This window comes from Ascidiella aspersa, chromosome 5 (genome assembly GCF_963924565.1).
Source record: "Ascidiella aspersa chromosome 5, kaAscAspe10.2, whole genome shotgun sequence".
In the NCBI taxonomy this organism is placed as follows: domain Eukaryota; kingdom Metazoa; phylum Chordata; class Ascidiacea; order Phlebobranchia; family Ascidiidae; genus Ascidiella; species Ascidiella aspersa.
This window is the reverse complement of record NC_139451.1, coordinates 33,071,421-33,093,038: the sequence shown is the minus strand read 5'-3', so window position 1 is coordinate 33,093,038 and position 21,618 is coordinate 33,071,421. Positions and strand designations below refer to the sequence as shown.

The window sequence follows — 21,618 nt, the reverse complement described above, 5'->3', positions numbered from 1 at the left end:
ATAATGTAAAGCTCTGAAAGTGGAGCTATCTCCCAGTGGTGTGACGTAACCAAATCAAACTTAAAAGCAAGTTTTGTGGAAAGCTGGACCACTACAGTGCTAAAATAACGTCATTTGTAAAATAATTTTTAAAAAACCTGTTACATCAAAAACAAAAAAAAAATGCTGTACTTTTCTGTTCAAATGGTCATAAATTGCTGAAAGTATAAAAAAAAGGTTAAATTTCCATATGACAAAAGCGTTACGTCATAGAGCTAAAGACACCGAAAGCGTCTGCGAAAAGAACAAAAAATTAAGTAAATTGGCTGAAGAGAAAATCCCTCAAATGATGGGGATTTTATGTGGAACTAAACCGTGCGTTTTGTGCCACCTAGTGGTAGGAAGCAAACGGGAAAATACAATATTTTAGGATCGAACTATTTTGTTTCAACTGTAGATTTCAGAATATTTAAAAACGGTCTTTAAAGCTAATTTGTAAATGTACACTTAATTTATCTAACACAAATAAAACTAAACAAATTTTCATGAATCTGGTTTCCTAAAAACTATGTATGTTAGATATCCAAATCAGGATAATCTTTGTAATCGCAAAAAAACAATTTCGATTTTTTAACCTCGATGTAGAAGTGTTACAAGTTTCTCTGATGCAACTTCCCATAGAAATCATATCCTTGATTAGGTCAAAGTTCATCGTGGCCCACTTGGTTCCACTGGACGAGGCCGAAAAACGAAACGTCCTGCTGCATGTCGACGGTGGTTTGCGGGTATGTAACAACGATGTGGACCGTGTCTGAAGCTTTCAGTTTGCGCACCCCTGGACAAAACAGAGCTTGTTTTTATGTAGATAAATATTTACTTGTTTATGGTGATAAAATATTTACATTTTTATGTTGATAAAAGATAAAATATTCAAGAGAAACTAATATAATACTATGTCAAAGTAATGGGATCATCTGCTTAAAAAGTATGTTGTCCAATATTGAGTTATTACGTGTTATTCCTTAAAACTGTTCGTTACTTGTTGTATGTGGTGTCACGACAAAAGGTTTTCTTCAGTCGTAAGAATGCCACCTGATTGTCGTTAAATCAATAATAAAAAACTTTTTTTTTCCAGTTGTGATCTGCCAACTGGGGCTATGGGGACTTGAGTAAGCCCACTTTAAACAGAGTCGTGAGTCCAAGCGTATGGCGCAGTTCTACATTCAAAACCCATCAAGCCACAAACTGTAAAAGGTAAAGATGGGTTGCTGCTAATTCAGCTGGAGGCCTTAAATGGTAAAGATGGCATAGCATATGGTGGTTTTTCCAACCACATATTGTGGGTGGATCAATTATATGACACCTCTATGTGTGGATTGCTGTTAACCCTGCTTTAGTTGGGGAGTTGGTCTGTAAACGGCGGGATAACGTATTTGTTCCTCGGACTAAATTGGCCAAAAAAGTATGTTTTTTAGTTTTTGAAAGGAGCTTAGTTTTTCAATAAAGTTTTTTAATAAAGATCATAAATGTAAATAACTTGTTTTCGATAAGTTTGTCCGAATAAATGAAAAGTAAAACTTTTGCTCAAAAAAAGGAAAAGTTCATAAACACCATAGCATGGCCATGCAAAGTTACTGAAAAGATTGTTCATTTTACACTGCAGCTTGAATAGAGCTAATTGAAACTTGTATTCAAAAGAATGTATTTCTTTAGAATGAACTCACAAAATATTTATTTAAAGTTTCACAAAAATATACTAATGGCAACATTTAAAGAAAATTTGTTTATTAAGATTTAAAAGAAATATATTAAAAACTAAAAAACAAACTAAAACTTATTTTAATCTAAATTTCCGGAAAATCAACTAGAATCATTTCACAGTGGTTGTGTAAAAAATAACGTTATATTTATGTAAAATGAAGATTTGATTCACATCCAAGCAAATAAATGTTTTTTCGAAGCATGCTTTAGTTTGCAACAATGTTATATTTCCCTTATATTGTGTTTGAAGTACGATTTAATAAGCATATGTTGTGTCGTGTGGCAACCGATTGTAATCGTAACAACTTCCGCAAGTTAAAGAGGTGTTTTAACGGCGCCATCGTGTGTTTGACCGGCCCTAACTCACAGGACCGGCTTCAGCTTGTGACAAGCGTTTATGATTGCAATACAAGCGAGATCAAACAAAACTTGAGCAAGTAAACAGCTGTTATGGCCGGCTCAATAATGCTCTTCAACCACTTTTCTCCAATGGTGGCACAAGGGCTCTTATTACGCACATAACGAGCTTTCAATGTCCAAGGAATAAAGGCTTTATAAATACCATAAATTTTTTTTATCTGTATGACGTGTTTTGTCGGCCTGAATGATAAAGATTCTTGGTTTTATAGTTATACCACAAAACAGTCTTTTTATTGTAGATTTATAACTGGTCACTACTAGATATTTACTGAAATATATACATTATATCATAATTGTGTTAGCAGGGGAAAAAAAAAAGAGTAAAATTCAGTTAAACTAAAGTATCGTAAACTTTTGGAGTTATTTTTAGTTATAAATGCTGACCACATTTTAATGGAATGAAATTTAAGTTTAAGACTTTTTTCATTTATTTAACTAAACCAAGTTTGAATAAAAAAAAAAAGATTAATCATTAGTTAACAAGTTAAAACATAAAAAAGGTGACAATTAAAGTTAGGTCCAAATAAATATGGAGATAAGAGTTTCACAAATCCACCAAACTTCATATGGAAGATGTTTTAACACAAAATGGAACAAATAAGAAAAGAGAAAACTAATGACCTCATAATCGAGCAAGGCATTGTAAGGACAGCATTGAATTGCTGGCACAAAAATGTTGTTCAACACTTTGTCTGGGAGATTAGCTGGAACACGTTTTTGTACAAGAGAGCCAAGTCAACTTTTCCACAATTTATAGCTTTCCAAACAAACCAGAGACTCGAGCAATTCTTTCAAAGTGCAAAACAAACAAACGCACAGGCAGAGCTTCGCTCGACCAAGACAAATATTAGCCTTTAGTCGGTCTCAGTTCATATTTGCGCTTTCGCCTCAAATACTTGGGACTCAAACCTTAAACCCAAGCTGCTATGTCATGACTGGATTTCACAAAAAACTTCAATAAACTGCATAATGCTGTGTTAGTTAATAAATACATTGATTATAATGTAAGCTTTGATGTAATAATTTAAAACCTTTGTTGGCTGTAATATAAATTGCATTGAAATTAAAAGATTAAACACTGTTAATTCAGGGAATGTATTAAAAAAAAACAGTTTTTAAGTGAAATAAAACAACCTCTGGTACAAATTAGTTGGCACTTGTCAGCATAAATTTAACACCTGAACTAATTAAGTATAAAATACAAGATTTTTACAGTAATAAAGCATGAAGATTTTTATAGGCCAGACTCCACTAGTTGCTGGTTTGGTGTACTTTCCCATATATTCAAGCATTTATTGATTATTACCAAAATGTTGTGACATACCTATTAATCTAAAATATTGAAAAGAAACATGTTTGGTGTAAACCTGTCTAATTAAACAACTCACATTTCATTCTTTTAAGAGATAAAAACTACAATAAACTTTATTTTTTAGGGAAAAATTTTGATTGTTTTGGTTAAAATCCCTGACTGGTTTAACACTTCATATTTATGATCCTTGAGTTGATAAAAGCTGAACCAAAAAAGCACAAATAAAAATCCCACCTGAAGTAAAACAGGTGCTTTTCTTTGAGACTCTCCTGCATTTGAGAAACGTCCTCTGGTTGACCTTGACCTCGTGGCTGAGGCTTTGCGTTGGTGATTCAACCGTTAAAAGCTGCAAAACAGGTAGAGTTGATAATAATAAGATGCTGAAAACAGGCTGAACCTGTATTAAATCTGCAAATAGCTAAGTATAAGAAGGCAAATTAATCTTTAAAAATCTTAAAAAAACAAATAAACACTTGGTTTTGCATTTGGTAGGAAAGCAGCCACGTTGTGAATGAACACTCTTGTTTGGGACTAATTTGGCTGATAAATGAAAAACTACCTGAAATATATAGAAATCAAATATACAACCTCAACATGGTAATGCTGGAGGAGTTCCGTGACCCATCTGTACTAGATCTAAGTAGTGACCTGATTATATTCAATAAAGAAGCATCTTTTTAGCTCAATTTGTTAATTTTGTGAGAAACCCAAACCGTACACAACACTTAAAATAAGTAAACCTCAATAAGTTGTTAAATACATAGAATGTTTGTTGTTCAATTCATTTTCTCCTTTGCGTTACATTATTGGAAACTATAGATGCCCTTGGAAAATGGAAGTTTTACTGATTTGTTTGTTTTTACTTTGCACTAATAACTTAAACCTTTATGTAAAAACTGGGGAAAAATGTGTTGAAAAGTAATGCCAATTTGGCTTGAAGATAAGCACTTTGAAAGATAAATAACCGAACAATAAATGTTCCATTAAAAAAAATATGAAACATTCGGAACTAGGTGTAGCATTATCTAATGGACAGACAAATTTCGCCAGTATTTGTCAGATTTCAAATACAAATTTTACAACAATTTTTAAACCTTAAATACACATTTCATTGGTCTAAGAAAAACAGTCACAAACTTGCAACAAGTTCCAAATGATTTAACAGTTTGACACAAGTTTAACCGTTGTTTGACATTGCCTATACTTCACACACTTAAATATTTACGCATACATTGCCTCTAGCCAAGTTGTCTTACATTTAAGTGAAAAAAAATGGTTCTTTTATTATCTTTATAGCTGCTAATAAAACTTCAGGGCACAAGTATTATATTGACGTAAAACAAACATCATTCTAAAATCTGTCAAAAGCATGTTTGGGCGTTTCCCATATTTGCTTAATTTAACATATCAAAGCTTTGTTTGGCACAATTCAACAACATTGGGTTAGATAGGTCATAATGGCATATTTTTATTCAACATATTTTTAACAATGTTTTGAGTCGGCTAAAAAAAGGGATAAAGGATTCAAAAATTATTTTGTATTCTACTTTGATAGCATTAAAGTGAAGTGCCAAGTGTTCCGTGCATACAATAACACATTGTGTGCCATCATGGGAGGGTTTAAAAATACAATGAAGTAGAAAAGATTCAAATGGTTTTCCCACCTGGCTGTAAATGTAATATATCCCACTCTTCATAACTTTGACCGTCCCATTGTGCTGGAAATACTGGAAATCATCGTGCGTGCTCCAGTGAGTCTTCGTCCAGTGGTTTAAGGTGCCATCTGAAAACAAAAATCACAATATTGGAATACAAACAACGTTTGAAATGCAAAAGCTCAGAAAGGAGTTATACTATGTTGCGAGGGCCTTTTGCACTAAACATAAAAATAGGAAACGGGAAGAACAACTAAACAAACCGTTATATTTCAGGTACGTTTTGGTCAAGTAGAGTTCAATTTGACAAAGGTTTGGAGCATAATCAAGGTTTTAGTTAGATTCAGCAGGAATATCAAAGGACATATAGAAGTGGGTAACAATTTAAACATTTTTAATAGTTTTTTATTGATTTTCCACCTCCTTTACTCAATTCAAAACAAAAGTTTTAATACTTATATTTTGTTAGTACTTAAAACCTGTTTGTCAAAGAATATGTACATATATGATTCCAAATGACAATAAACATGTATAATGGCAAAGTTGAACACCATAAAATAGAATTTCATACCAAAGCTGCATATCTTAGGTGTTGCCATATTTGTTTAATTATCACTGTAAATCAGGTGTAGCTGGACCAATTTTCAAATTTGACAAGCTATTTTTATTGTGTCTTTCAGAGCAAATTAAGTCTACAACTTGAAGCTATTTTTAATTTCAACATTACCAACCTAATTAACACCTTGTGACAATATAATGATGGTATAAATGTACATTGAGGTTGAATTTTCAGTTGGTGAACTTTCTTAATCCAGAGATAAGCTTGTGATAAAAGTTACACAGTGTCAACATTTCAATATTGACTAAAACCGCAAAGTGGCAAGAAAGTTGTTTTAGCAGCACTTCATAAATATAGCCGAGAGGTTAGATGTGGGCTTAGCGTGTTTAGACGGTATCAGGTGAATCTTGAGCAGGATTTACTCTTTGCACCAAATTAACTTTGCATTGCAATTTAAAACGACTGGTGCTTAAAGACAAAAAAGGCACAATGAAGCACCATTTTTAATGCGGTTAATGTTATCATGATTAAGCTGTCAAGGCAACAATTTAGCTAAAACCAACTAAAGTAATATAAACAATTTTTTTATTAGCCCACGGATGTCTACGGTTTAAACCATAAAGCCAATCATCCTACGTTTAAAAAAATTGGGCTGGCCAAAACAGGATGAAAAACAGGGTCCATGATAATGAACCCTAATCAAAAGTTTGTCCGTCATTTCATTATACCCCTACTTAACACTTTTCAGGCCCAACTGTTTGCAACTTCATATAGGTTTACATTGTTGCAATGATATCAAGGGGTGCAAAGTCTATTTTACATAACTCTTGCTGAGCTTGATCTAATATGTGACATTTATTACACATGAAACACATCATAGAACCATTCAATTGCAATGTGCTTAGGTTAAGCTATTTACCAATGGGGAATTAAGACTCTTTAAATGTGCATATGGTTCAGTTTAATTTCCTTCAAAAAGACAATTTGGCTTTTTCTTAAAAGCAAAATAAATAGTGGGACCTTTGAAAATTTGATAGAAAAATTACAAAAGCTTAAATAGCAGATTGATAAAAACAAAAATTATCTTGTGGTATAGAGGTTTGTGCTTTAGTTTTTCAAATTAATGAGATCACATGTTATAACTTGGCGCCTGATGGCCATAGTGGATTGAGCTCTATGGTTTACAGACATTATACCAGCTCTAGCACTTCAACATACAGTGCTCAAATATTTACAGTAACAACAACAAAGTGTGTAATTTACTCCCACAACCAACAGTTCAACACTCAATGGGTTTCCAGTCTGGAATAACCAAACCGGGCAATTTTTTCTGCTATTCCTTAAACCTTGCATTTGACTTTTAGATAATAAACAATAATCAAGTTAGTGGACAACATAAAAACATACTTTTTGAACACTAAGCCATTTAGTAAAACATGTGATTACCTGGTTATTGCAAAAAATGATATCTTACATTGCATTTATTTAAAAAAATGTGTGTTAAAAGGCATTGATAAAAAATTGTTGCCCAATTGTGTTTAACCAAATAGTTTTATTTCACAGACTGTAAATTATATATCACTATTGAAAAACATATTGTTCTTTTAAAAGCGACAGTCTCCTGCACAATTGTGCTTTATCAGGTGATATATTTAGTGTATTTAAAGAACTTTATAAAGAATTTTAAATTCATTTGAGTGTTTGATTAAAACAGGTAAATCAATGCAAAAGACTAATTTCTCACATCAGTCAATGAAAAGCAACAAACACTCCTTTTTTATGTAAATAGAAACCACGACCAAGTTTGACAAGACACCGAATCCTTTAGATTTGTTTTAGGAGCTTACCGTATTAAATTTTTTTTAGTGAAACTTTTATTTTATTGAATAAATTTTAAATAAGAAAGTTATAAGTGAGTGATTCTGTAAACTCACGTCTGTTTGAAGAAACGCCGAGGGATCCATCTCCTTCCATGTGGATTATCGACATTGAAACCTTAAAAATATTATCCAGTTAGTTCAGTTTAACACTTCAATGAAACTTTATAACAAAAACATTCCAATTACAAATTTAAACTTGTAACATGCAATAGTGGCAGTAAAAAGAATAATTCAGTCATTGCAAGGAAATTTTTAAGAAGTTGTATTAATTGGAAACAAAACAAGTAATAACAAGTAAGTTGACATTGTTTAACATGTGCAGCTTAGAATAGTTTCAAACACATTTGTTACTGGTTCTTTGTAGTTGTATCAACATCAATAGAGAAAACAAGAACTTTTAACGAGAGTTGTTATTGTCCAATAACAATTATGTAAAAAGATGTGTGTAATTCGAAAAAGTGTTGCCAAACTTTAAATACAATATTAGTGTCTCTAATACTGTATGCACATCAATGAAAAACCAGGACCCAAAGGAATATTAATCAAAAGCATTGGGACCCAGTGGGAATCTACGTCAAAAATAGCTTTTTACATCTACTTTGCTTGCTACATTGGTTATGCACTGGAACAATTAGAGGCCATTCGTTTGTAGAGTTTGGTAAACTAGGGCAGATAAAACTTATTTGAAGTAAAATTTTATCCGTTTTTGGTAACCATCAGCTGTTCAGAAGATGGGGAAAGTCAAATTAATATTTTCATCTTGATACGAACAGATACAAGACTAAGCTTCCAGTTTTAAGGTTGAAAATATTGATTTTCTCGCATTGTCATGGACAAATACAAAAACAGCATAATATTAGGTTTCCATGGATTTTTAGGAGTAAAACAGCTTTAGAATTTGTTAATGTACATATAATTAGTTTCTATTTTAAAACATTATGACGTTACTCCGGTGTACTAGCATGTATAAAATCACATTGAGTGTGACGTACACTTCCACTGTGATATAACAAAAAAATTAAATGGAAGGCAGCATTATTACAGTTCACATGTACTGGAATTATGGTTTATGCTTTCATTCTCAAAGATGACAAGTGCCTAGCTTTGTCAAAAACACGACATTGCATTTCAAAACTTGCTTCGGAGATGCAGCAGCAGAAATCACATTAAAATAAACGTGTCATAAAGTAATTTGGTGTTTTCTGTTACTTTACTCAACATAGGTGAACCAGGCAGATATACCGAACTATTAAAAAGAACTAAACGCACATATTACACCAGAAATGTAAGGGGTCCGCCACTATATAAAAGCATTAAAAAAGGGCCACGGGTACAAAAAGGTCGAGAACCACTGAAGTAGACAAAGCCTTCCATAAAAGCAACAACAAGCTTTTCAATCCCTTTTTTTTTTAAATACATCAATATAAAGTCTAAACACCAAATGTCCTTACACTTTGGCCGGGTGGGCCAGGAACTCCGGGAATTCCCCTGGCTCCTTGGGGTCCATGATGGCCTCTTGGACCAGGGGGACCATCTATTCCTATTCCAGGTGGTCCCTGGGGGCCTGGTGGACCCATGGGGCCGGTTGGGCCAACGGAACCATCTCTACCGTCCCTTCCATCACGTCCATGCACAGGAATGGAATCTGGAAGAAGTTTCATTTTGTTTTTAGAAAATAACTAAATTTTATGCAGTTTTAATGGATAGAAGAATTTATAATTTTTTATTTGGAAAATCATAGTAATTTTTATTTGGAAATCATAGAATAATAAATACTGGGAAAACTAGTTCACAGCGATTAAAACACACCTGAATTTTAACTAAAAACAGGATTATAAGTTTTTAACGTATTTTTTGGCAAACCATACAATGATAAATACTGAATGATATAACATATGTCAACTCAAAATACAAAGTTGACAGGCAGCTGTGTATCACAAACAATATTGCAATTGTCCAGCACATTAGTTCAAGAAAGGTGGTACGCGGACAAGTTTTAGTCATACTATATTAGTTACTTTTGAAGTGTTTTTTTTTTAACTTATTTAGTGATGTTGAAAATGAATAAAGAGTTATTCGACACGTTCAAAATGCTACTTTCTTCTGTATGGGCTTTGATATTCTTATTATATTTAGTGGTAGTTTTTTTATTTTAAAGCCATTTTTTAGGAGAGGCTTTGGTGTCCACTATGAAATATTAAGAGATCACTAAAACTGCTTTAAAGAATAATTGATAATTTTCGCTGTAGTTACAAAGATAGGCTATGTTTTGAGAGGCAAGAACTATTTTATCTAGGCATGTAAAACAAAGAATGATTGCTAACAATATTGCCTACACTGCAAGAGGCCATTGTAGAAATGCAAGAGATTGTTTCGGTTGATGAATAAATCTTAGAAACAACTTTACCAGACAATTGCAAAACAGGCAAAAAACACAACTGTTTGCTGAGAATATTTGAAATGACAACATCCAACGACCAAATGACCTTATAGTCCAACGATGTAATTACTAAGCATCCCGTGACATACATTTCTACAGTAAAGTCCTATTATATTAACAGTTAGTAATAAGAACTAAAACATCGTCATTTATGCACATGGTTTTACATTAAAAAACATAAATTGATTTGTGATTGCTTGGCAGTGCTTTTACAATTTTTTTGTTTAAAAAGTGTGCACACTGGTGCAACAAAGTCCATTCATCCTTACTGCACTACAAAGCAATGGGTAAATACAATACAATGATCAGCCAAGTCCGAAATAATTGCCCACGTTGCCTAACAACAACAAGAATAGGTTAAACTCAAGAAAGTTTCTCAAATGCACCAAAAGCCATCGCAGCGGCAGGACAGAAAAACAAGGCAGGCTAGAAAAACATCTAGTCTGTGGTGAGGTTTGACCTCACGACCTCCGGTCATACCGGGACGTCGCTCTAACAACTGAGCTACACAAAAAAACAGGCTTTGAGATGTAAGCAGTAATAGTTGGTCAAAAGGCTTTTCAGACCTTTCACAATTACCAATCTGCTGGAGGTTAGAAGCACTTAACGATATTATTATTCGCAGTTGACATAGATTTCGCAAAAACAAAGGTTTGTGTTGGCATGACTCACCTCGGTGACCTTCATGTCGCCTTGACCTTGTGCTCAGGGGTTCATGAACTTTGGCCGTTGCAGCAATGTATTGAGCTGACTAAATAATGGATTGTAAGACAAGTTACAGCATTTTACTAAATAGTAAAAAAAGTTTTGTTAACTTTTAAAACAGTGGTTCGTAATCTTTTTCCTTGCCGCTTCTACCCTTTCAAATCACCAAACAATTCTCACACCCATTTAGAATTTTTTAAAAAACAAAACCATTGTAATTTTATTTGTATACAGTAACACAGTTTGTTTTACATTTAACTGAGCAAGTAAATGAATTAGTAAATTTCTGTATCTGATTCAGCACCCGCTTGGAACAGTTCTTGAAAAGAAAACTAGATGTTAGCATACTTGGTTTTTGTCCAAAAAGTTGTAAACACTGTACAGATATATGATAGTAAGAGTACCTTACTTTCTTTATTGATTTACAAGATATAAAATATAGATATAACTAGCTTTTACAAAACTGTAAAATTATTCATATAAAATGTTAAATTGTTTAAGATATGGTCAAAAAATTTGTTGCTATTTGTAAAGTTGCACAATTATTTTAGAAATAATAAGATTTTGTCACAAACCTTTTGTTTTTTGGCACCGATCAACTGTGACGTCAATGCTTCGCTCAGTTGCAATTTATTTGCTGAAAACGCAGACGTGCAATCGGTTTGTAGAACCTGTGCAGTAAATAAATCTTTTTATAGGAAATAGGATGCCATACAATACACATACATACTCTTATAGAAATCTAAAACTTTATGAAAGGAATATATAATTATTAAATAAAGCTATATAAACCTAAATGCCATTGTGGATAACATTAAGAGTATAAACAGATATTCACACATCAACATTCTTTCTGTACTTATAACAATTTCATAATATTAGGGCAACTTTAGCGGAAGGTCAACATTTCTCAAATCAAGTATCTAAAAATTAAAAAAAATGATCTCAATCAACTGAACTGACTTAGTGGGAACAACCAGTCGCATTTTATGTCAATCAATTTGCAGGCTCTCTAGTGGTCAACCCAAAGACTAGCTTTGTTTGAAAAAGACAACATAATGCAAATTAATTATTTTGTTGTCCAACATCACGGCATCCTATACAGGTCGACTTTTATTAATATTGGGACAAGTGGTTTTTACTGTACATGTAATGCAGCAGTTTTAGGTGAAGTACAAGTAAAAATCTTTCATAGATTTATTAATCTTACCAAATAATCCTTCTGCAGTTGATCAACTTGCGATGAAAGCTGCGAATATTTCCAGACGCCAAACGAAAGTGCAAAAAATAATCCGAGGGTAGCAATAATTGCCCACAGGCAAGTCCAAGACACTTGGATTAATTTTACTCTGGATTTATTCCTGCTTTTCATTGTAGGAGGTTGATTGGGCTGCGAGCCGTTCTCCATTAAATCGGGATGCAGTGAAGAAAATTCGGTGATAGGGGGATCCATGTTGACAGTGACAAGAATCGACAGAGAATAACTACTCAGCCTATTGCGCAATATTATCCGTTCAGTGTTCCCAGTTTGCACTGGTCAAAGCTATTACTTAAACATTGTGTTTGATTGATTCTCGTTGAATTCTGTGATTCAGGTGGCCTACAGTTTTTAAGTTGTATAAAAAAAAAATAAACAGACACCTAAATAAGGCAACTGCAAAACATTACCTGTTAAGAATATACATTTTTTTAAATTTGAAATGATAATAAATCTCAGATTCTTTGCCCGTACAATAATCATACTAAAATTACAACAATTATTTTTGTTAGACATAAATAACATACCAGGGGTGGGCAAACTGGGGTCCGTGGATGAGGCCTGCCAACGTAAACTTAAAGGACCTGTAGAGATCTTTCTTAGGTTAGTTTTAGCCTGCGACTAGAAGTTTAACCACTCCTGATATAGACAAACAACAAAGCTTACATTTAAAATTGGGCGGGGAATATAATAGACAGCCTAAAACTTGTGTAGCTGCATTAAAATTACTTTAAAAACTAGCGCAACTGTAAATAAATAACTAAGTAAAACTGTACGCATGATTAAACAGATTTAAAGCAATTTTTTAAATGCATGGCAGCAGTCTTGACCGAGAGCGCAACTTTCCAAACCAAAAAAGTTGCTTCGATTGCATCTTGCAATTCATTATGGAAAGACTCATTGTAAAAAACGGGGTGACCAGGTGCGTCAAAGGTCAAAAGTGCACCGGCCCTGACTGCATTCCATTATTTGTGGACCAAATATTTGCGCCAAATTTTTTTTCGGCTGCATTCCAGTTTCCCCGTTGCATCTTACAAAGCAGTTGAAGTGAGCAACTGAATTCTTAAATTGCAAACCTTTGGCATAAAACACCTTTTGTGTGCATGAAACCTTCATTTCATCTACATTTCTGGCGCTGCACAAATAAAGTTCCATTAAATACAGACTAGCCTAAAGTTTATTGAATCTTACCATAGATATTTGGGTGTGCACATAAATTGCTCTAAAACAAATCTTGAGTGTGCATCTGTCACAGAATGCAGACTAAATAAAACTAACGTCCAAATTAAAACTTGGTTTTGGTGAATCATCATATATACAAAAAAACAACAAGATGAAGTTACACTGCAGGAAATTTATAATGCAGTTGCAGATAAGTAATTTGGTTAGACAAAACTGAAAACATTTTACCTGTAACAGCAATAGACGTTTTTACAGCGGCAACACAAGCTGTATGAGAAAGCAGAGCAGCTTACTAGCGATCAAGCGGATATTAATAAGTAACTTGAAACCCTTCAATGATTTGCCTTTCGCGCCAAATGTGCACTTCAAGTCACGTGCCTAGTGATCTGGCGCGAGCCGTTTCTAACCGACCAAAACATAGAGTTTTAATATTTTGGCTTTTTTACTTTGTGACTGGTCTATCTTTTAAATTGACGATGTAATGCTGCTTAAACTTGATCTGAACCGACTAAATTATTGTCATAAACCGTACATAAGCGTTTAATTCGCGGAAATATTGCAAATAAAACAAAGACTTTGCCTAATAAACATTTAAAACAATGCATTTGTTATCAATTTAGGAAAAGCGTAATCAGTTTGGTAAAGAAGCAAGTTTCGGTTAAATTGGGACTGCCAAGTTTGTTTTTCCCGTTTCTTGGAAAAATAGCAAAACAAGAAAGGTGAAAGAGGATTCGTTACGCTTGAATAAACATATTTCCCAAACAAAGACTTTTAGGAAAAAAATTAAATTTGTTAAATAAACGTTCACCATTTTGAATTGTTTTGTCTAATATTTTAAAAAAATTTGAAGTAAAGCCACCTTACTTTAAAATGTGTTTTAATATGTAAACAACACAAGTCGAGCGTATAGTGTACAGCGAGGATGGGATTTTTTCCCATGTGACTAAGTGAGGACCCTGTTCGAGCATTAGCGCACTCAGCGGCGTACCCAGCCGAATATTTTCAATTTTAATGTTTTTCAATGTTTAAGCACATTCAAAATACTCGCATATTGCTCAATATAATCGTACTTTGTAAATATTGCGAGTTCACGCTAGACAACATATACTTTAGATGACGCTTTTTGCCTGAATAAATTTCGGACTATTAGGCCACAAATGTAGAGCGATTAAATAACAGAAACGAGTTAGCGCGAAGCGCAAAATCTTTTTATTTACAGAATACAAGTTGCAAAAAAATAGTTTGGGAGCAAGGCTTGGTGCCCTTCCCTCCCCTGTTCATGACGTATCAAAAAAAACATGCAGCTCATAACTGAAATCTCGAAAAGTGAAAAAACAACTTTTATATAATGAATATTGATTGTTTTTTATCAGTTTTTGTGCTGTTGTTGCAATGGTACTATTATTAGTAATGTCATTGATTGCAGCGTATATTACTTTTTTTTGAAAGTACCGGATATGGTTTATCTAAAAAAACAGCATTTTCATAGCTTTTAAAAAGATATATCTCTGACAAGTACTTTTATAATTTAATAGTTATTCTATATGAGTGGTTACCAAACTTATTTGAGTGTGACCCAAGTTTGAGCTTTGAGAAAACCTCGATGCCCAAGATACGAAAACTAGAATGAATAGTGTTTAGCGAATTTAGTCAATCGTAACAAACAGTTTAAACTGGTTTTATTACGTCGCAGAAAAAAGTGTTTTTTTTTAAATAGAAATTTGTGAATTACTCAACGCATAAACTGAAGTCATTTTCTATAAAAAAACCTTGGACAAATAAAAAACCACTAGATTGTTATCGCGAAAACAAATGGCCATTTTTATGTTGATTTAATATTTCCAGAAGTTTAATCAATGTATAAACAGACTGTTTTTTAAGTCTGTGTGCCATAATTGCCTTGTTAAAGCTAATATTTCCTAAATATACGCAACAAAAGCTCCGCTTTTATTACGTTTTTTTGTTGAATATTAAGGCACTTACCGGTATACTTAAAAAAAAATGTAGCAACAGTGGTTTTGAGTTTGGCAGTATTATTCTTTTATACTTAACACTGTATAGTACATTAAACGCCACTTGTGTTTGGTTGTTTTAACTTTATATAGCAAGCTTGGCATATTGCTGTATATCCATCAGTCTTGTCCGGTTTCAGCAAGGCTTTAAATTGTCATTATACAACTAATTCACGGTAAAACAGTTGGCGATAAAAACTTGTTTTTTCGTGGTGGAGTTACGTCACACTCTGACTATGGTATCAATTGAACTGTACAGTACAATAAAAGGGCCCGACCTAGTTCATAATCGCTAAGATTGGGTTTGGGCCCTGGGGGAAGTTCTATCCACTATAAATGAGTATAACTGACCTTGGGGGCCCTAGTCAGAGATTGCCAGAAATCCCTCCCTAATGGTCGACTTTTGAAAAAGAAATTTTTATTTTGCCGACTAATTTATCAGCTTTACCTGTATACCCTACCTAGACCTGCTCCTTCCTCTCACTCCCCTCTTCTCCCTTTAGCACCTTTGGTTGGCAACAGGGCTTTGGAGACGGAGCTTGGAGCCGTGCATTTTTACCGGAGCTGGAGCCGGAGATCTACGTGAAATTTCATTTAAATGGAGCAGGAGCTGGAGCCAGTTGTTTAAAAAATAGCTCCGGCTCCGATGTATTTTACAAAATGCTTTGCTACTAATGGCCGTAGCTTTTACAAATTTTCTAAATGTAAAAGGTACGAGAACATAGTAAGAAAAAAAAATGGTACGAGAGTAGATAAAGTTTTGGAACCACTGTTATAGCCATTGATTCAACAGGAAAGTTGTGGATAATACTTTGTTTAGTTTATGCTGTAGTCTACCATGCTTTTATTTCTAGTTGATTACCAAATTTTAGAGTACTAAAAAATTTTAATACTGTACTGCATGACGATGAGTAAGAAAAGCTAGAAATCTTCCGCTGTCAGTTATTTTGATGGAGAGAGTTAAATTTGCCAAATTGTAAAAAATGAAGTTATTTGTGCAGCCAAATTAGAATTCAAAATGTTCAATTTAAGACGTCACATAGAACGGCATCACCCTGATATTATGACAAAACCGAGAAGCGAAAAGGGCAAGAATATCAACAACTAATCGGCGAAGAGGGCATAAAACCAAATGGTATTTGGCAAGAAAATCAACCAATTGAAAAAGGCACTCAAAAAGATGGGGAAATTCACCCAAAAAACGTGGACTGTAACAGAAGCAAAAAAGGCAATCCGACAAATAGTATCTCAAGCCAAAAACATCATTTATGATGACGCACCACTATCAACAGACGAGCTACTATTAGTTCTGATAGAAGCAGCTTTAGAAGCCAGGAATGAGGAGGGGGGCATCCAATATGCTCCCCAAATATTGCTCCACGGGGAAGCAGGCAAAGGGAAGACCCTGTTAGGGAAATTTTTCTTTCCAACGGAATATGCGTCTATAATGACCCATGACAGGCAAGGTGTAGGACAGATGTCCCTGCGTTTCAGGCATAAAATACTGAAGATCGACGATGCAGGGCCTTCTTTCTTTAATAATGATGCTCTACTGGCTGCAATAAAGTTTATGCATCACAATGACTGGTCAGCGAAGACCCATGGCGACCGTCAAGACAACGAAGCGACCTTAGCATTCATCACTACAAACACCAAAAATCCGCTCACAAAAATGTCAGCCTTAGAAGATATCCACCCAATGAAGCGAAGATTTGTACAGGCAGAGTGGAACCAAGATTCAACAAATGGAGGACGGGAAAATGGAAGTCGACGTCAAACTTGTACCAATAGCCAACTATGTGAGGCAAGTGTACAAGCTACTCAAAGAAGAAACAGAATCAGAAGAAGAAGAAGCACTACAATCAAATACACCAAGCCAGGAAACATTCCTGACACAAGAAAGCACAACAAGCCGAAAACGAAGAAGCGACACTGAAACTGACACTGCGCCATTTAGTCCCAAGAAATCACACTAGTGCGGATGCCGCGGACTGGAATGGCAAAAGGTTTGTGAACAATCCTATCTGTTGTGAAATTTTTATCAACTATTGACAGCTATTTTACCATCGCGTCATCCTATCGAATGAGCCGATCGGTGGTGTGCAAGGTGATATATGAAACCTGCAAAGCGCTTTGGGAAGTGCTTCAACCGCTTGTGTTGCCAGCTCCCACCAAGGAGAAATGGCACAAAATTGCGACAGATTTCGAACATTTTTGGCAGTTTCCGCATTGCTTGGGAAGTATTGACGGTACTGACACTCTGACTTACTTACTTTCTGTACTAGTTCCACCTTGGTAAAAACCTGAAGTGTCAGTACTAGTACCAATCTTCCTTTTTCTCCTGTTTCTCTTGTTCTATTAGGTCGTTTAACCCATTTAACTCCTCGGTTGTGCCATAGGGTCGCTGTGACGTTACAGTTTCGCGTGGCCCTTCGGGCGCGCTTCGCGCCACCTAAAGGCTCACTGTGACGTCACAGCTTTACTATGGCAGAACCGAGTTCGTTAAATGGGTTAAACGAACTGCGCAAACTAGTATGCAAATGAGTTTGGCACTGGTACTATTAGATATCTCAGTCAGTTGTAGGGCAGTGTCAGTACCAGGAGGATATAAAATAGAGTACCAGTACCGAGAATAAAGGCAATATAATATGCAAATAAGGTAAGTAATGAGTCAGTATGAAGTTGAGGTCAACGAAGAAGCTAGCAAAAGGTGGAATAACGATACCAGGACATCCTCACTGCGGACCGTTTAACGAAATAGGAGAAGAGACAACTGGGGAGTTGGATGCAGCGTGCAAACGACACGATCAAGAATATCAAAGATTGGGGAAGGAAGCGTACTACAAGTTTAATAGTGCGGACAGTGATTTGCTCAGAGATAGTGCTAATATTCCTGGCATTAGCGGGTCTATCGTGCGTGACGTTTTTAAAGCTAAGAAGGCGATACTACCTCATATGCCCCCTGCGAAGAAGGCAAAGAAGAACTGGCATCACAATAGAACAAGAGCTACAACAGCAACCCCTGCCAGCTTACCAAGAGACAGCCCTATGAATGAGGCCATGGAGGATGTTTCCATCGATTCCCAATCAAGGATGGAAGGGGAACCGGCGGCAAAGCGCGCAAGATTGTCGGAGACTGCTACGGGAGGAGTGGGGGGAGGCTCGAGGGGAGGACCAACAATGCCAGTACCTGCATACGGTATGCAACGACGCAACACCAACAAACAAGACAGTGACAACGTACTTCGAAACACCATGGTGGGAAGCATCAGCAGCAAAAGAACCAGCGTGCAGAACATTACTCACACAACTACATGTCTACGACCAGTCCATCAAAAAAAACCTACGAGGAGCAACATTCCTCCCAACAACAACAGGATACGCAGACAAAACGGACAACTACGTATGCATCCCATACACGATGGACCTCGACATAACATTTGGAGATCCATACTAGTGCCGGAAAGACAAGATATTGTGCCAGTGCCTGTGCCGAAAACGTGTATATATGTTCGCAATTTCAAATAAATATTCATTATGAGAAAATGTTCCCGACTATTGATGTGATCAGAAATATAGCAGCAAACTACGTAAAATCTAACCCACTTGATACTGCTTTTCAGAGAACTAGGAGACAAATAAGATTAGTAGAAGAAATAAAACTGAATTATCAACATGAATACGAATGGCGTAGAAACAACCGGGTCCGGATACAGAGGAAGAAAGTGGGCGTTCACCACGACCAATGGAAAGTGCGGTATAACGCAGACGGAACGCTTCACCATATATGTCGGCCCAACGGAGAAGGGGAACTCCAACTGCCCCCGCCGACATGGACTCTTCACCATCAAGAGTCGGGAGGGGCGTCAGGCCATAGCATGGAGAAAGAAGACGGTCGTAGAGGAGTTAGTCAAGCTCGGTTTTTCTTTGACGTATACAGCGGCGATCATGGATCAGGAGGCGTGGCTGAAGTACATATACAAGGGAGCCGTAAAGACGGACATCCCAGAAGAGGTAAAGGCCATGCTAAGCAAAAACATGAAAGGGTCAAAAGGGCAATGGCAGCAGATAGCGGAGGAGGTCGCGGCAGAGTTCGACACCAAGCCGTCGATGAACGCATACAAGGAGCGCCTCTTCGCCAGAGACTTTTCCTTTCCGGAACTCCTGGCGAAGAGGGCCTACAACCAAGTGAAGTTTGGCAAACGGAAAAACAAATTAAAGAACGCCCTGAAAAAGATGGCAAGCACAAAGGTACCGAAATGGAGTATAGAAGCGGCAAAGAAAGTAATTAAGGATATAGTAGCACAGGCGAAGAACATCGAATTCAACGGTGACGTACTATCCACGGACGAGCTCTTACTGGTTCTCGTGCAAGCAGGCCTGGAAGCAAGAAGCGAAGCGGGAGGGATCGAGTACTGCCCCCACATAATGCTCCACGGTCAGCCGGGAAAGGGGAAAACATTCCTCGGCAAGTTTTTCTTCCCGACTGACTACGCGAGTATCATGACTAATGACTCGCAGGGAGTAGGGCAAATGGCCCTCCGCTTCAGGCATAAAGTGCTAAAGGTAGATGACGCAGGTAGTAGTTTCTTCAACAACGACGCCCTGCTGGCCGCCATAAAGTTCATGCATCACGATGCGTGGAGTGCAAAAACCCATGGCGACCGGCAGGACAATGAGGCGACCTGCGCGTTAAGAATACACCAACATGACAAGATACCAGCTGGGGGAAAGCGTGACAACAATTCCACTCTAATTCCTACAATCAGACACACACACAATATGCAACGACGCAACGCCAACCAACAAGACGGTGACACACTACTTTGAAACACCATGGTGGGAAGCATCAACAGCACAAGAGCCAGCATGCAGAACACTACTAACCTAGATGCACGTGTACGACCAGTCAATAAAGAAAAACCTACGAGGAGCGACGTACCTACCAACAACAACGGGATACGCCGACAAAACAGACAACTACATATGCATACCGTACACGATGGATCTGGAAATAACATTTGGAGACCCGTACTAGTGCCGGAATGTAATATATTTAGTGTCAGTGCCAGTGCCGCAATTATGTGTATATATGTTCGCAACATTCAATAAATATTCATTATGAGAAAATGTACCCCACTATTGATGTGATAAGAAATATAGCTGCAAACTACGTCAAAACTAACCCGCTTGATACTACTTTTCAGAAAACTCTTAGGCAAATAAGGTTAACTGAAGACTTGAAAGTGATATATACCAATGAATACTTACGGCGCAGAAGAGACCGGGAGCAATTACCGCGGCCGAAAGTGGGCCTTTACGACCATAAATGGCAAGTGCGGCGTGACTCAAACGGAACGCTTCACCATCTATGTCGGCCCACTCGAGAAGGGCAACAGCAACTGCCCCCACCGACATGGGCTATTCACTATCAAGAATCCGGGGGGGGGGGGGATACAAAGGGGCGGTGGAAACCGACATACCGGAAGACATCAAGGCCATCATCAACAAAGGGATTGGAGGATCGATAGGGCAATGGCAGCAAATTGCGGAGGAGGTAGCACAAGAATTCGACACGAAGCCTTCCATGAATGCCTACAAAGAGCGCCTCTTCGCCAGAGACTTTTCTTTTCCGGAACTCTTGGCGAAGAGGGCTTACAACCAGGTCCACTTTGGAAAGCGCAAAAACAAACTCAAGAATGCATTAAAGAAAATGGCGACACACCAGATTCCAAAGTGGTCAGTAGCAGCAGCGAAGGAAGCTATCAAGAACATAACAAATCAAGCAAAGAACATAGAGTTTAACGGGGAGCAGCTCTCAACAGATGAGCTGCTATTGGTACTTATCCAGGCAGGTTTAGAAGCGAGGCAGGAGGCATCGAATCACATCATGCTCCACGGTGAAGCAGGCAAAGGAAAGACCTTCCTAGGAAAGTTCTTCTTCCCGACCGAATATGCGAGCATCATGACCAACGACAGTCAAGGCGTGGGTCAAATGGCCTTAAGGTTCCGCCATAAGGTCCTCAAAGTGGACGACGCAGGCGCTTCATTCTTCAACAACGACGCCCTGCTGGCCGCCATCAAGTTTATGCACCACAATGCGTGGAGCGCAAAAACACATGGCGACCGGCAGGACAACGAAGCGACCTGCGCGTAATATTGCCTTAGAATTCGAGAGGCAGCAGAACTTTTCGTTGTGTTTAGGTGCCATAGGTGGAAACTTGTCATTCAAGCACCTCCCATGTCTGGATCAGAATTTTTAAAGGGCACTTTAGCATAGTGCTGCTTTTGCTTTGTGTACTGCAGAATATTGCTTTTCTATGGACTATGGAAATGCATCCAACGCTTTTCGTAATGGGCACGCAGTATTTTTACCTTTTTCGCGTTGATTAAATATTTTTTAACGGGTATGTTTTCAAAATTCGATTAAAACAAATTGCCGAACTTAAAATGTG

The 21,618-nt window shown here is 36.7% G+C and overlaps 1 protein-coding gene across 1 annotated transcript; it reads right to left on the bottom strand.

Moving 5' to 3' along the window:
* On the bottom strand, nucleotides 1–12,368 carry LOC146146436 (uncharacterized). Its single transcript, XM_083389764.1, has 8 exons — nucleotides 11,922–12,368; nucleotides 11,287–11,382; nucleotides 10,679–10,757; nucleotides 9,018–9,211; nucleotides 7,621–7,681; nucleotides 5,137–5,255; nucleotides 3,707–3,818; nucleotides 1–814 (listed from the first exon to the last, which is right to left on the bottom strand). Exons 1-8 carry the CDS (start codon nucleotides 12,162–12,164, stop codon nucleotides 681–683), a joined length of 1,038 nt encoding a protein of 345 aa, XP_083245890.1. The 5' UTR covers nucleotides 12,165–12,368; the 3' UTR covers nucleotides 1–680.
* Nucleotides 12,369–21,618: the final 9,250 nt, after the last annotated feature.